Genomic DNA, 17483 nt, shown 5'->3' on the forward strand with positions numbered 1-17483 from the left:
GGTCAGCAGTAAGTAACACAGAGAGTAGGAGACAGTACTGTAAATTTCAGTGGTATATAATATCTAAAGCAGAATTCAAACATCAGAAGTAACAGAGTACAGAAGTCCTTAGTAAAAATGCAGAGTGCAGAGGTCAGCAGTAAGTGACACAAAGTGCAGGGGTCAGGAGACAGTACTGCAGAGTGCAGGAAACAGGAGTAACAAAACATGCAGGGGTCAGTAGTATGTAATACACTGGTCATTAGTGAATAATGCAGAGAATAGGGATTAGGAGTAACTAACCCAGACTGTAGAGGTCAGTAAGATGTCATGCAGAAATCAGAGCTCATGAGTGAGTAACACAGAGTGCAGTAGTCAGTAATGTACAATACAGAGGTCAGCAGTAATGCAGAGTAAAGGGGTCAGGAGTAACACAGAGGGTAGGAGTAAGTAACAGGTAGCAGGTGTCAGTAGTATGCAAAACAGAGAGTAGGGTAAGTAGTAAGTATTGCAGAGTTCTGGGGTCAGTACAAAGTAAAGCAGAGTGCAGGGGTCAGAAGTAACAAACAGTTCAGGGTTTAGTAGTATGTAAGGCAGAGTGTAGGGGTCAGGAAAAAGTAAGAATTCAGAAGTCAGTGGTACATAAAACAGAGGTTAGTGGTCAGGAGTAAGCAACACAAAATGCAGATGTCGGGAATAACTAGCACACATCCCCCTCCTTCCCACAAGCAAAAGTACCCCCTTCCAGTACAAAAATGTACCCCTCTCCACCTCTGTAAAATTCACATTCAATACAGTGGCACCCAGCAGAGTGAGGAAAGTCCCCCTAGGTCTCCCTTGAGCTGTGTTAGATGACACCTAAGAGTTGAGAAGGAATCTAGGACTTCCCTTGGCCCTTCATTAACATCGCTGCTATGATCTGAGGTCTGAGAAACACCACAGCTGGGTCAGGAGCTGGCAGCCGGGCAGGGTCGGTCATGACCAAACCCTGCCATATTGGCTCATGTAACTTGTCACTTGACCAGTGCAGAGAACAGCGAGGGAAAACTGGGAAAGGAAAGCGCCACACTGAACAGAGGTATGCAAAGAGTATAGAGTGGGGGAATTGTCAGTCCCTGTATCTGTCAGGCAGATCAAAGGTCTGGATGGGCAAAGAAAATGCAGGTGCACCCCTGCTCGCAGCTCTACCTTCCTTGTTCATCTCACCCCTGCTCACACTGCAGACCTTTTTGGACACTTCTTCTACCATACATTTGTCCCTGGCCACTTTAACCTGCCCCCTCCCCTGCATACTGCATCTCTCATTGAGCAGCACACCCCTTTCTAACAGCAAGCCCCTCCCTAACTACCCTACCCCCCACTAATATTGTATTCCTTCCCAGCCATCAAACTAATCAACCCTTGCATGTAGCACTACAAAGCATAAAGTGGAGCTTGTGTACATAAGGAGAACATTTTGTTTTCTTTACATCTTTTTAGGGCTCATGCACACTGGATGTTTTTGCAGTTGCTTTTAGCAGCGACTGGCATTTTTTTTTTTACTGCCTCTGAACTCTCCTCCATGTTAGCCTATGTGTCTATGCACAGATAAACTTTCAGAGGAGTTTGGAGGCATAAGAAGTTTAGGGGCAGTAAAAGAAAAAAGGTTGTAAAAACGCAAAACGCCAAAAACGCTTCTAAACGCTGTTACAAGCTTTTAGCCGCGTTTGGCGTTTTTACATTATTGAGAGCGTGTTTACTGTAAAAACGCTTTTTCCTGACAGCAGCGCTGGCGTTTTTAAATGTCCTGTGTGCATGAGCCCTTACATGTTTTTCTGTAAATACATTGAATTGACTGCCACATTTGCTCCTACTCCCGTGGTCAGGTACCTGTTATTCCAGTCAGTTTCAAAGATTTGCTCTTCCACTCCACATGCTTTTATATGTACTGGATTTTACATCTTATTAAAACTAAGGGATGATAAATGTCCCCGTCATCTGTATAACTTGCTATGACATTCCCATAAACCTAATTAGAGGCACTTTACAATTTTTACATATAGTCATTAAAGCTTTCATAAAGCCAGTGGCTGGGGTTTGCCATTTTCTTTATGTTAACAGCTAATGTGCTTGAATATTTATCTACCCCTTTCTCTTTGTTTTCTTTTAATATTGCCGTGGCATTTGTGTTGGCTTAAAATATTATATATTAAAATGGAGAGATATTACTTTACCATCAAATTTATATGTACCATTTCTTGAGCTGAAACAGTGTTCTGAGTTAGCCTTCGGGTAACAAATAATTCAACTTTCAAAGTTCGTTTTTAAACTGGGGCTCCTCCAAAGCAAACTAAGTTCAATAGATGGATGTCAGCTTAATAAACTTGCAGGAAATGCAGTGTCTCGTATATCTACCCATAATCCCTTCAGTTATCACAAATTTGCCAGTTACTAAGCACTTAACCATCAATGAGGCTGTGTTCATTGTTCCTAAGCTGATGTAGTACTATGGAAAAACAGGAAAAGTTAAGTACTTAGAACAAAACTAGCCTTAATATAAATATTACTATATGAACTATAAAGTTAATAAAATATACTTAACAGTACATAAAACTTAGGAATCCTACCATTTACCTGTAGAACATGCCTATGCATTGCAGAAAGGATAGAAATCATATAGAGTGCTCATTTTGAAGCATCAGAGAGAAATTAAGTGAGGCATTTTGAAGCAAAAACAAGTTCAAATACATGCTAGTAATGCAAGTGCCCACATACTACTGTATAGATATATAATTCTTAAATACATTTATTACTGTAGTATAAAGCTGGCCATAGACGTTTCAAATCCTGGCTGGCTCAGCAGGGACTGGCCAAGATTTGAACCATCCATGGGCAGGCTGAATGTACCCAAGCTGATCAATCGATCAACTTGGGTACAACGCGCATGTCAGATTTTTAATGTGATTGTTGCCAGCAGCTTTACCCACTAGCAATACTCAATGTGTTTTGCAACTCATGGTTGCAGGAAAGAAAATCAAACCATCTATGGCTGGCGTAAGTTACAGGGTGTATACTGATAAACTGCCTGGCATCAATGTAAATAGCTTTCAGTGTGTGTAAGGCACAGACTAGCCATGTGGCATGTCTGGCAACTACCAGAAAATGTGGTTTATCTAAAGCCGCCCATAGACAGAGTGATTTTCTTTCCTGCAACCAAGGGGTGCAGGAAAGAAAATCTCTTGATTCCCCCCATCAACACAGTTAATGTTGATGGGGGAATCCCTCCTGCAGAGCCATTGTGTTCTCCCAAAGGGAGGGGCGGGGGGCCCGCCAGGAGAACACAGTGATTATTGCTAGTGGCTATAATACCGGCTAGCAATATTTGCATGTAAAATCAGACAAACCACCAACTCAATCAACTTAAGGCCCCTTTCACACATACGAACCGTTTGTCCGTTTTTCATCCATCCGTTGACAGATGAAAAACGGACATCAATGCATTCCTATGGAAAAATGCATGACAACGGATGATCATTCATTTACATCCATTTTCATCTGCTTCTGTCAATATCTGTTTTTTTTGAATGGATGAAAGCCCTATTTTTCTTCCGTAAAAAAAATGGATTGGACGAAAAATGGATGAAAACCTGATGAATACTTTCTCCATTTTGACGTGACTGAAATGATGAAATGAACGGTTCATATGTGTGAAAGGGGCCTAAAGCGGAGTTCCACTCAAAAGTGGAATTTCCAGTTATCTGTCTCCTTCCCCCCTCTGGTGCCACATTTGGTACCACCTGAGGGGGAGGGGGTACCCGTTTTTGACAGTTAACCTGTTCCCACTTCCATCGGACCTCGCCGCGGCGAGGTACGTCTGAAGTTTGGTCCCCTCCTCCTCCCTCTGCTTCCAGGCCAGTAATGGAACCCAGCAGTTACTGGCCTTCAAGGCTTCACTGTCGGGTTCCCTTACCGGCAATGGTGGCGGTAGCCATCGCCGGATTTCCAGGACAGGTAAGTGTCCTAATATTAAAAGTCAGCAGCTACAGTATATAGAGCTGCTGACTTTTAATTTTTGGAGGGGGGGGGCGGAACTCCGCTTTAAGTACATTAAGCCTATCCATACATGGTTCAAATTTCTAACTGTCTATGGCCGGGTATATACCCTGGAATGTTGATCTGTTCTACAGAGAAATAGACATACTGCATTTCAACTTTTTAGTAAATGATGGTGGTTTGCTAGAAAGTGATTTTACTAATTTACGCAGTTTAAAAAAGAAAATTGTGACTCTCTAAGCAGGTTTGCTAATATTAACCCTTTACCTTCTTCTTAAGTTTATGTATATATCTAAAATATTCTCTGGGCCAGTTCAAGGTGACATTTAGTGCACAATTACCCATCTTTACAACAGATGTGTGCATAAAGGCATCTTTCGACAGGAAGAATAGCAAACCTTTAATGGGCAAAACAGCAGCATACCACACCTATCATCTAAAAAGGGGGAAATTAGGCTATAATGGGCAAAGGATCGCCAACACTGGATGTCTGAAGACTGGAACAAATTTAACTGGCCAGATTCATCTAACAATTCTGCTGCAACAGAACTAAAGTAAACATTTTATAGACGCAAGATGAATCCATAAATTGATTCTGTAAATAGTCGGTGCTGATATAACGGTGTAAGGAATGTTTTCCTGCATCCCTAATCTCAACTGAGCATCATTTACAGGTCACAAGGTACCCATGTATTGGGGCTAGCCATGTTCACCACTGTTTATTTACTAGCAGGTGTACCTAATAAGTGGCCACGGAGTATGTATACAATACATATATGTTGAGTATGATTTAATATCTTGTATCAAGATGTACAGGAAATAAAATATAGCTCGGTAATGTGTGGTCTCTGTCAGATAACACTGGTCATTTTTCTATTAAGAAGGGGCATACTTTGTAACATATACTCCTTTGTTCCCCATGGATCACTTTTTTGATCTTTACTACTGAGATATAAATAAGATGGAAGTGTTTTTATCAAGTTCAAGAAAGTTACACTCTGGTGAACCTAATATCTGATAAAAGGATAGAAAATGAAGTCAAATACATAAATCATTGTGCAACACAACACGTTTCCCTTTTCCCTGACCCAGGAGCCATTTGTGCACATCTTGTTTGAATTGATATCTAAAGTTTTCTTGTTTCTTTTTGTAGAAAGAGCTCAGATAGCACAATGTAGAGGTTTTAGCTCATGAATAAAAACACATGATCAGCGTAGTCACCACAACATAAAAATGGGAAGAAGAAGGAATTATTATCTGATGAGAGATGTGTGGCTTTGATCCATCAGTCTCTGCATCACGTCAAAGAAATCTGAACCAGCTCCTATTGAAGGACTAAAACTTCCACCATAGCACTAAACTCTTCAGAATAAAAAAGGTTTCCATAGCAATGAGGCTGAAAATGTTAAGACATTTTCAACATGGTGAAAATGGCATTTTATCTACTCTCTTTTTTGAGCCTGGCATAAGCTGGAAATTTAAGATGGTGTTTGCGTCGGCATTGTGCAAAGTGCTTTCAGCACTTCTGCAGTGTCGCTAGATCAAGCAAAACAGGATCATTTTCTAAAACACAAAATGGATTTGCAGACAAAGACAATCTATTAGTGAGCGTGTGTTGGTTCTGGAACAAGAGGGTTGTATGTATTACAATTATCTCTTGCATACACATCCGGGGACCTAAAGCCTAAGCTTATAAAGACATTTTAGTAAGATTTTTAGTCCTGCAAATATCACCATTGGCTAAGGATTCCTGTAGTCAATCACAGTAACCTCTTCACTGATTTAAACTGTGACCATAACCCATCTGACTTTGGAATGTGCAATAGTGGTGCTCTATTGGTACTGTCATTTCTGTTTTTAGCCATTAGGTGGAGTTGTATGTTCTCATCAGTGAGCTGACATCTGTACATGGCTCTATAAAGTTGGACAATTTGTTTTTGTACATTACAACTTTACATTCTTTTGCGAGTATTTATGGAACATGTATGCTTAAATGTGTTTTAAAAAAAAAAGATACCATAACCCTCTCCTTTTCTGGGAGTGTCTGATTACCAAGCTGCTCTTGGAAGTAGATACAACTAGAAGCATTTAAAATTAGAAGTGAGGTCTAGGGATACAGTCTCTTGCAGGACTTGAATCTAATGGGATCCTGAAATGTTGATTGGTGGAAAAGGTTGGTGTTACCTATTACTACGAGTTGGGCAGTTCAACCAAAGATCATTTTAGAGCGAAACTTCAATCTCCCATTTAATATTGACTATTTTTACTCATTATGCTGCTAGCATCAGTAAATAGATTGGAAAGTATATTATATTTACTTTTATTTTTACATTTCTTCAGTTACCTCCTGGTTTCCAGGCCTAGGCAAACAATGTCATACATCCCAGGAGTCATCAGGAGGGGAAGCATGGAGACGTGGACGGATGTGTGAGTTTGCTTTGAATATTAAAAATTAAAATAAAAAGAATTAAATAGCATTTTTATTTTGTGGTGCTCAGATACAGTGTAGTTCCGCTTTAGGGTGGGGCTGATCATAAAATGTACAAACCCAATTCCAAAAAAGTTGGGACACTGAACAAATTGTGAGTAAAAAAGGAATGGACTAATTTACAAATCTCATAACCTTATATTTTATTCACAATGTAATATAGATAACATATCAAATGTTAAAAGTGAGACATTTTGAAATGTCATGCCAAATATTGGCTCATTTTGGATTTCATGAGAGCTACGCATTCCAAAAAAGTTGGGACAGGTAGCAATAAGAGGCCGGAAAGTTGAATGTTCATATAGAGAACAGCTGGAGGACCAATTTGCAACTTATTAGGTCAATTGGCAATATGATTGGGTATAAAAAGAGCCTCTCAGAGTGGCAGTTTCTCTCAGAATTCAAGATGGGCAGAGGATCACCAATTCCCCCCAATGCTGCGGCAAAAAATAGTGGAGCAATATCAGAAAGGAGTTTTTCAGAGAAAAATTGCAAAGAGTTTGAAGTTATCATCATCTATAGTGCATAATATCATCCAAAGATTCTGAGAATCTGGAACAATCTCTGTGCGTAAGGATCAAGGCCGGAAAACCATACTGGATGGCCATGAACTTCGGGCTCTTAGACGGCACTGCATCACATACAGGAATGCCACTGTAATGGAAATCACAACATGGGCTCAGGAATACTTCCAGAAAACATTGTCGGTGAACACAATCCACCGTGCCATTCGCCATTGTCGGCTAAAACTCTATAGGCCAAAAAAAGAAGCCATATCTAAACATGATCCAGAAGCGCAGGCGTTTTCTCTGGGCCAAGGCTCATTTAAGATGGACTGTGGCAAAGTGGAAAACTGTTCTGAGGTCACACAATTCAAAATTTGAAGTTCTTTTTGGAAAACTGGGATGCCATGTCATCCGGACTAAAGAACACAACGACAACCCAAGTTGTTATTAGCGCTCAGTTCAGAAGCCTGCATCTCTGATGTTATGGGGTTGCATGAGTACGTGTGGCATGAGCAGCTTACACATCTGGAAAGGCACCATTAATGCTGAAGGGTTTATCCAAGTTCTAGAACAACATATGCTCCCATCCAGACGTCGTCTCTTTCAGGGAAGACCTTGCATTTTCCAACATGACAATGCCAGACCACGTACTGCATCAATTACAACATCATGGCTGCGTAGAAGAAGGATCCGGGTACTGAAATCGCCAGCCTGCAGTCCAGATCTTTCACCCATAGAAAACATTTGGCACATCATAAAGAGGAAGATGCGACAAAGAAGACCTAAGACAGTTGAGCAACTAGAAGCCTGTATTAGACAAGAATGGGACAACATTCCTATTCCTAAACTTAAGCTACTTGTCTCCTCAGTTCCCAGACGTTTGCAGACTGTCATAAAAAAAAGAGGGGATGCCACACAGTGGTAAACATGGCCTTGTCCCAACTTTTTTGAGATGTGTTGATGCCATGAAATTTAAAATCAACTTATTTTTCCCTTAAAATGATACATTTTCTCAGTTTAAACATTTGATATGTCATGTTGTATTCTGAATAAAATATTGAAATTTGAAACTTCCACATCATTGCATTCCGTTTTTATTCACAATTTGTACAGTGTCAACATTTTTTTTTTGGAAAATCGGGTTTGTACTTCAGATGATTGTTGGCCAACATGTTTTTGGCTGAGAATGGAGCTTGGGTTTAAAGTCCTATACCGCATAATTGTCCAGTGCAATGTGAATTAAATTATTACCTCAGAGAAAAAGAGCCCATGTCTTCATAACAGATGGGGCACATGTATTAATTTGCATTCCTGTTTTGTTGAGCTTGGCATACATGGCTTGAATTTTGGCTGATTCCTGCTGAATTCGAGCTTTTGGTGGACTTGCCGGCTTGACAAACTTTGGTTCAAATCACAAAGTAGCCAGATGGAAACTCTTTGGCTGAACAATGACTGCATCCTATCATCTATGGCTCAGCATTTTCACACACGAGAACCAACATACATGTATTGACCACTATGGTTCTTGAAGGAAGTTTGGGAAACGTACAAGTTATAACCAGGTTGGTAAGCAGAAGAAAAGCCACAGCACTGTAATCATAATCCTTCTCTGAAATATTCACCTCATAAATGTGAGTAATATGACTGGGGTCAGTACTTGCCCCTAGTGTCCCAAAAGTATGCTTTGAGCAAATATGATTGAAATTACTTAATATTGTTTCTTTGACTCTAGCTGCTAAAAACCATAATATGACCAAACATTTTAATAAAGTAACAAAGCTGTTTTCATGGCATCGTAAATCTGGCTGCACTGTCGTATTTTGTGGCTCGGCTGCCTCAATTTCCATAGCTCAGTTCCAGAATCAGTCACCACCTTATTAGATGCTTGTAGGGGACTACATGCAGTGCCAAAACAGTTTTCTTTCACAGCTCATCCCAAGAAGTCCTGATTTAATGACACTGACTTTAATGTAATGTTGTTCAAAATGCTAAAATATATTAATGTCCAAAAACCCCAAACAGCACAGTATTGGTAATATAAAGAAATGCACATGTACCTGTTGATGTAGCTCAACGCAACATATGTCGGCTGCTGAAGTTCCTGCTTCTCCAAGACACGTGGGTCTGTGTCTGTAACGAAAACACAGCGGTAAGCAAAAGACTTAAATTCCACATAAATGATATACAGTAGATGTTTACATAGTTATTTAGTTAGTCTGGTTGAAAAAAGACACAAGTCCATCTAGTTCAACCAATAAAAGGGAAAAAAAAACAAATATTCTAAAGAAGTAGTATTCTCCACATTCTGCTCAGATCAGGGCTTTTTTTCAACAGGAACGCAGGGGAATGCAGTTCCAGCACCTCCAGCACTGGTTGTATGAAATAGCAGGGGGTATTGGGGTGTGCTGAAAAATCTTTTGATTTGGGGATCTTTTCTAGCCGAAGGGGATCTATTTTGCAGGGGGGTCTTTCGTTGCTCAGCAGGTCTATTGTTGCTGGTGGGGGACCTACTGTAGCTGGGAGTGGGTCTTATATTACTGGGGGTCAGTTGTTGCTGGGAGAGATCTACTGTTGAGGGAGGGGCCTATTGTTAGCGGACAGGGAGACTTATGATGCTGGCTGCTGGGAGATCTGTTGCTAGGGGGGAAATTTTGTTGTGGGTGGTCCATTATTGTTAGGGGGATCTATTGTCGCTGACGGGGGCCCCAGGTAAGAATTTGTATTAATGTGCATAAAGAAGCCAAGGAAAGATGGAAACATCTCCAAAAGGCATCAAATTACGGATTAGACATTTTTATAATATGTCAACAAAAGTTAGATTTTATTTCCATCATTTACACTTTCAAAATAACAGAAAACAAAAAAATGGTGTCTGCAAAAGTTTGGGCACCCTGCAGAGTTAATATCTTGTACTGCCCCCTTTGCCAAGTATCACAGCTTGTAAACGCTTTTTGTAGCCAGCCAAGAGCCTTTCAATTCTTGTTTGAGGTATCTTGAGGTGCCCATTCTTCCTTACAAAAGTCTTTCAGTTCTTTGGGTCTCAGCCTTGCAAAGGGGGCAGTGCATGCTATAAATTCTGCAGGGTGACCAAACTTTTGCAGACGCCATTTTTTTTTTTGTTTTCTGTAATTTTGAAAGTGTCAATGATGGAAATAAAATCTAACTTTTGTTGACATATTATAAGAATGTCTAATCTGTAATTTGATGCCTTTTGGAGATTTTTCCATCTTTCCTTGGCTTCTTTATGCACATTAACCACTTTACGTCTGCTCACAGTAATATTACTGCGGCAGAGTGGCTCGTTATCGTCTGACGACGTAGTACTACGTCGTCAGACACTCCCCCTTCTGGACGGCGCTTGCGCGCCGCCGGAGGCTCGCTCCCGTTGTTTTCATTCACAGCGGGAGTCGGGCCAGGGGAGGAGCAGCGGCGATCGCCGCTGCTCTTACCCGATCGTCGGGGATCGAGTCTGGAGATCCGCCCGCTGTGTGTAAACACAGCGGGCGGATCTCCATAGTGACAGGGAGTGACTGATCGGACTGTTGAGCATAGCTGGACATCCGATCTGTCCATGACTCACTCAGTCACCTCCCCCCCTACACGTCAGTAAGCACCAGGCATACATTAACCCCTCCCTCTCCAATAAAATTAACCCCTTCCCTGCCAGTGTCATTTTTACAGTAACAGTGCATATATATAGCACTGATTACTGCAGTAATGTCACTGGTACCCCCAAAAGTGTCAAAAATGTCAGTCAAGGGTCCGATCTGTCCGCCGCAATGTCGCAGTCCCGCAAAAAAAATCGCAGATCGCCGCCATTACGCGTTAAAAAAAAAAACACCAAAAATGACAGAAATCTTTCCCTTTGTTAGTAAACGCAATAACTTTTGCGCAAACCAATCAAAATACGCTTATTGCGATTTTTTTTACCAAACATATGTAGCATAAAACAAATTGGCCAAAAATTTTTTAAAAAAGTGGTTTTTACATCTTTTTTGGGGGGAATTTCATATAAAAAAAATGTTAAAAATATTGTTATTTTTTCAAAATAAACGCTCTTTTTTTGTTTATAGCGTAAAAATCGCACAGGTGATCAAATACCACCAAAAGAAAGCTCTGTTTGTGGGAAAAAAAGGACGTAAATTTCGTTTGAGTACGGCGTCGCACGACCCCACAATTGTCAGTTGAAGTCGCACAGCGCCGAATCGCAAAAAGTGGCCTGGACGGAAGACAGCAAAATCCTCCGGTGGTAAAGTGGTTAATACAAATTTTTACCTGGGGTGCCCAAACTTTCAATCACCACTGTATATATATATATATATATATATATATATACACACACATACAGTATATATACAGTACACACACACACACACACACACACATACAGTATATATACAGTACACACACACATACAATATATATATAGTAAACACAGGTGCTGAATGGCCATGAGGAATACATGACTATACTATGCATTGGTTTGTTACCACGTTATTTATGGCCCCTCCTCCTTCCCCTCACTGCCTTCTGGGAGACACACACAGGTCCAAGTAGACAGCAGGACCATTCAGAAAGTGCAGCGCGACTCACGCCACTCACGCAAGTGCAGTAGGAAACAGGCTGTAAACCTGCAAGGCTTCACTTCCTGTTTCCCTTCACCCAGAGCTGATGGACGGGTCGGCTTTGGTTGCTGACATTCCCTGTTCAGGTAATTGTCCATATATGAACAGTCAGCAGCTACAGTATTTACAGCTGCTGACTTTACATTTTTTTTAATACCGGTTGGAACTCTGCTTTAAAGATGTTTTAAACCTCAGACAAAGGCATCGCATACTAGCTCATTACGAAATACGTACCTTAAAATGAAGCTCCTGCAGTGGCGCCAACTCACCACGGCACAGGCCGCTGGTCACGGCACAGGGCTCTGAAGGAACGGCACGGCAGGCCGTTCCCTCAGAGTGCATGCACGTCATCGGCTGCATGCAATGTAAATGTCTTCTAAACGGTGCAATTTAGGAGATATTTACAGTATCTATAGGTAAGCCTTATCATAGGCTTACCTATAGGTACAAGTCATTAAGGTGGGTTTACAGCTTCTAAGTTATTACTCAAATCAGTTATAATCAAATGCAGAGGCAATTATCGGCAAAGCTGATATATCGAGGGCCGATATGGACTTTCCCCGATATATTGGAATCGGCTTTTTATTTACCGATATTGCCGATATTTGAGGGAAAGTGCTTGAACCGGGGTGATGCCTGCAGCTAGAGGCATCACCCTGCTACCGGTGTCCATAGCCGATGGTCGGCTGTCTTGTAATGACAACCCATGCGGCTGAGTAGGAGCGGGAGGGGACAGCCCCCCCCTTCCGCAGCTCACCCGGGGCTCCCGTTCCACCGGAGACCCGGGAATCCTACCTTCACTGCCGCCATCTGACCCGGGTCTCCATTTCTTTGAATTTGGCGCCGCCGCGTACCTGGAAGTGATGTCATGACATGACATCACTTCTGGGTACTGGCAGCGCCGAATTAAAAAAACGTACAGCATTCAAAACAGCCAAACCTGGCGTTTTGAATGCTTAAGTGCAGAGGAGGGGTTTGGGGGTCTTTTAAACCCCCAGATCCCTCCACCACAGTACCTGTAGACATTAAAAAAAAAAAAAAAAAAAATGTAATGTCCGAAAATATCGGCATATATCAGCCGATACTAATACCCGATAACCAAAATATCGGTATCAGCGGTAAAAAAACAATATGGGTCGAACACTAATAAGATACATTTACAGTATATAGTCTTACAGATACAACTGGCCCTTTGAGGGCAACCGTAATGCAGATGTGGCCCGCAAAGAAATGGAGTTTGTTACCCTTGCTCTAGGGTTTATACATTACAATTTTCCCTCCATGAAAGTTCCTAACAACTTTTCTTTTCAGCAGCTCCTATTTCAATACATTGTTACTCCATGACATATTATAGAAATATGCTCTTAATTCTCTATTATGATTCTGATTACATATGACTGTCCATTCCATCATTTATCATCCATTTGTCTATTTGCAGACGATGGAAAGAGATATATATCCCAGCATAAAGCAATAAGACCAAATATAAAATGCACAGTAACTCGAACAAATTCTATTATTTAGGTGATTTGTGTTTTCTGACAGCTGCAAATAATGTTCATTCAGCATTTTATCAAACCATAGCTTGCATTACAATGCTGGGAGTCTGCAGCCTCTAAATTCTGCTACCTAGAAAAACCATGTCATCTGAATCATACATATTCCTCCCAAGTCCAGTCTGTTTTATTATGCTGCCAACCATGCGCCATAGGACATATATTACTGGCTGAAATGGACTGTCAAACTGTATCTGTTCACTGCCAAAGACCCGGAATGATTTAACCCCGCCCATGCCGCAGTCTAGGGAGCCCTTGGTCGAAAAAAAAAAAAAAAGCTGGCTTAAAATATAGTGCTTTGCCTCACTTCAATTAATGATGTTGTTGTTGCTGGGTAATGGCAAACTTTATAGCAGAAAAGTCATAAAATATTTATGTTGAGTTAGCGAAGATCAAGAGCAGTTCGTTCGGCTCCTTGAACGAAAATTGATTCTTGTTTAAAAAGTTTGTTAATGTGTATTAGCAGGGCTATAGCCAAAGTGCTGGGTACTTTCCAAGGTTTGTTTTCCTGGGCCTGGTGTTTGCTTGGGGTAATGATTGTAAAACAGAACATTCTTTTAGAACAGAAACTATCCCCGGAATCTGGTGTTTCTGACAGTTGAAGCAGAAACTTCATATTGTTTGCACTTACTAATCTGGTTAGGTTGGGTTCACATATATGCAGGTCGGGTTTTGGTGCAGAGTCCAGTGCGGTTTCCATTTAGCGGTTCAGGTGAAAATTTGACCCACAGGACCCTTTTTAATTCGCACTGCAACTGGCCCGCACATATATGAACTGGCTCCAGTGAAAGCCAGTCTAGTTCATATGTTATAAACAGAAAAAAGAAGAGCGCAAATGCTCGGTGCATTACCTAAGACACCTTAAAAATGTATTAGAAATTGCCAAAAGCTCTGAGGAAGGGTGCTTGTCTCCCGAAACGCGTCAGTTTCGAACCGCAGAGACGTGTCATTCTCATTACTTGAGTTGTATGTGAAATGTGTTTTATCCCTTTATATTTGTGAGTATGCTTTTGGCAATTTTAATACATTTCTAAGGTGTCTTAGGTAATACACTAAGTGTTTGCGCCCTTCTTTTTTCTGTTTTGGAGTTTCCTCCACTCAAAGAGTGCACCATCGCCTAAATTACCATTTTCAACAGAGTGAGCGCTGAGATTTGACAGTCTTTTAGTTCACATGTTATGGGAATCAGATGCGGTTCAAAACTTAGTGATTTGTATATATGTGAACCGAGCCTGAATGAGTGTGCGGGAGAATCTGCCGCTGATGTCCAAAGAAGGGCAACTAAGCTAATTAGGGGATTGGAGGACCTAAATTATGAGGAGCGTTTAGAAGCGCTTGATTTATTCTCCCTAGAGAAGAGGTGCCTGAGAGGAGACATGATAGCGATTTACAAATACCTCAATGGTGATCCCAGCATAGAAAAAAAACTATTCAGTCGCAAGGAGTGTAAGAGGACACGAGGCCATGCAATGCAATTAGAGGAAAAGCGATTTAACCTCAGGCTACGCAGGGGGTTTTTACAGTAAGGACAATAAGATTGTGGAGTTCTCTATCACAAATGGTAGAAACTGCGGGAAGTATGGCTACTTTTAAAAGACTCTTGGACATACATCTCAAAGATCAAAACATTCAGGGGTATGGGAAATTAATACGTCCACACACACCTACACAGGTTGAACTGGATGGAATTTTGTCTTTATTCAACCTCAACTACTATGTAACTATGTATAAAACCAGATGGAATTGGACACAGCAACCAATCAGGAATCAGCTTGTATTACTCTTTCCACTCTGCACTAAACATTCAAAGCTGTTGCTGTTTCGAGTTTAAAGCTGAATTCCTAGATTTCTGCAACTTTGCAAAAATTGCAGGCACACTATGTCCAATTAGGTGCATGTCACCTCTGGGACTTATCTCTATTACTTATATGTGACAGGTTTATTGCACTCTAGGATACTCGAGGGAGGCAGAGAGGAGAGAAGCACACAGAGCAGCTATGCATACTCCTCCCCTCTGTTGCCCATTTACAGAAGCCCTTGTATTTTGTGAATGAGTTTACATAATACAAAGGTTTCTGTGAATGGGCTGATGGAGGGGAGGGGCAGGCATAGCAGTTCCAGCAACTTTTGAAGGAACCTACAGTAAGCAGCGTTGGAGCTCCAGAAGTTATCTTCCTGGAGCACAATAAACCTGTCAGATATGAATAATAGAGATAAGTCCATGAGGCAGCAAGAACCTTGTTAGACCTAACTCATGGTATGCCTGCAGCTTTTACAAAGTTGCCTAATTCTTGAAATTCAGCTTTAAGCTGAACATCATGCAAATAGCTACATACAAATATGTGAATTGTTTAGCCTGTTATATTATTTGCTGCTCTGTTTGTGACACAGGGACATCTTCCAAACATCACAACCAGGCTTTTGACCTCCCTGAAAACAACACTGCAGGTTGGTCCAGGATCTATAAAAGCATTCAACTGGACAATGCACCAGATTTTTTCAGATCTCCCCTGGCTTTTCTATACTGTAAATGTTCACAGTGTTGGTATTGTGCTGACCCCTCTCTCCTATTATGAGTTCTGCTGTGTAAAGGATAACAGGAAGCTAATATAAAACCACATTTTGGAAGTTTATAGCTTTATTTAAAATATTTTTAGGGCCCATTCATATTTGTGCAGTGGATTAATATAGATGCAATAACACCACATTTCGGTAGTTTATAGCTTTATTTAAAATATTTTTAGGGCCCGTTCATATTTGTGCAGTGCATTAATATACATGCATTAACATGCATTTATTGGGTGTTACATTAAGGCAGCCCATTGAAAGCAAGAGGCTTTTGATGTAAAACATCCCAAAAATCGGACATATCACAAAAAGGTCAATTCACTAAGCTTCACCGCATGCGGTAAGGGTATCATGTTACTCATTTGCAAAATTATCGCATGTGGTAAATAAAGTCCAATTAATTAAAAAAAATTTAAAAAATAATGATTTTGCGGTAAACAACAAAAAAATAAATAAAATTGTCGGTAAATATTGCATAAAATCGTGCGGTAATCTGTTAAATCCAATTCACAAACTAAACTAGAACTAAAAAAAGGTGCAATATTTAACACCACCCTTTTGGTGGCGCAACCAGTACAGTACCAGAAAGAGGGGCCTATTCAAACCCTCAGAAAGGGGCATTCCACCCACTGAGAGCCTAATTCAACCCACAGAGGACCCACACAAAGGGGCCTAATTTCACCCACAGAACACCCACAGGAAGGGGTACTGTTCCACCCACAGAGAGGGGTGCAATACTACCCTCAGAGAGGGTCAGAGAGGGTATCTAATTCCACCCACAGAGGACCCACAGAAAGTTGACACTATTCCACCAGAAGTAGACACACAAAAATGTGGCATTTTACATCGCGAGTACACAAGTTTATTTTTGTTTTTTTTATTAAATCAAAAGGGCATGATGTGCAATGAAAATTAAATGCAAACATCACCCGAACGTTAAAAAAAAATAAAAAAAAAAATATATATATATTTTTTTAAATAAACATTGCAACCATGGAGTATGTCAACCATGACAATTACAGCTAGAAGTGACCTTTTTGAAGTGGCCACTATTATACTTTTGGTTATATACACCATTACAACAAGTTAAACTTGGATAGGAACATGAAATATAAATAAAAATGTTTAGAAAAATTATATAAAAAATATAGTCACGTTTTCTTTAGTTTCCACAAAATAAACATAAGCAGCACAGAACTGGGACAGAAACATAGAACAATCTAGTAAAGAGCATTTTCAGCAGCTCTAGTAGGCCATATAATTACAAAAAAAACACATTTTTATGAATGTCTGGCATAATGGATTTAGTAAAGGAGTGCAACACAGCTTAACAGCTATTTTCAGGCAACAGAGTTCCACATTGACACAACAACAGCTTGAATTACCAAGCATCAGGAGACATAAAATTTGAGAAGGTAGTTCTGCCTCCGAATACAGAATACTGTAAAAAATGTTAGATTTTTAAAAAACATTTTTTTGGGCAAAAAAAAAAAAACAAACATGTTATAACATAAAATGTTATAAGGAAATTACCTTAACCACTTGCCGGCCGCCAGCAGTACATATACTGTGGCAGGTTGGCTCTGTCCCGCGAAACGACGCAACTGTACATCTTTTCGTGGGACCGTGAGTGGAGGCGCACCCATTCGCCACAGAGGGAGCCAATCAGTGGGTCCGGCGGCCACAATTGCTGCCGAGCACCCCCAATCGCTCCCCGTGGAGACAGAAC

General features: G+C 40.7%; 1 protein-coding gene across 1 annotated transcript in view; it reads right to left on the bottom strand.

The window, feature by feature from the left end:
* JAZF1 (JAZF zinc finger 1) overlaps nt 1-17483 on the bottom strand; it is a 400632-nt gene that overhangs the window by 159117 nt on the left and 224032 nt on the right. The window contains exon 2 of the mRNA XM_082259198.1: nt 9063-9135. Coding sequence (XP_082115324.1) covers nt 9063-9135 — 73 coding nt within the window. The remainder of the gene's footprint in view (nt 1-9062; nt 9136-17483) is intronic.

The sequence above is a fragment of the Pelophylax lessonae genome, assembly GCF_965119305.1.
Source record: "Pelophylax lessonae genome assembly, chromosome: 5".
Taxonomy (NCBI): Eukaryota; Metazoa; Chordata; class Amphibia; order Anura; family Ranidae; genus Pelophylax; species Pelophylax lessonae.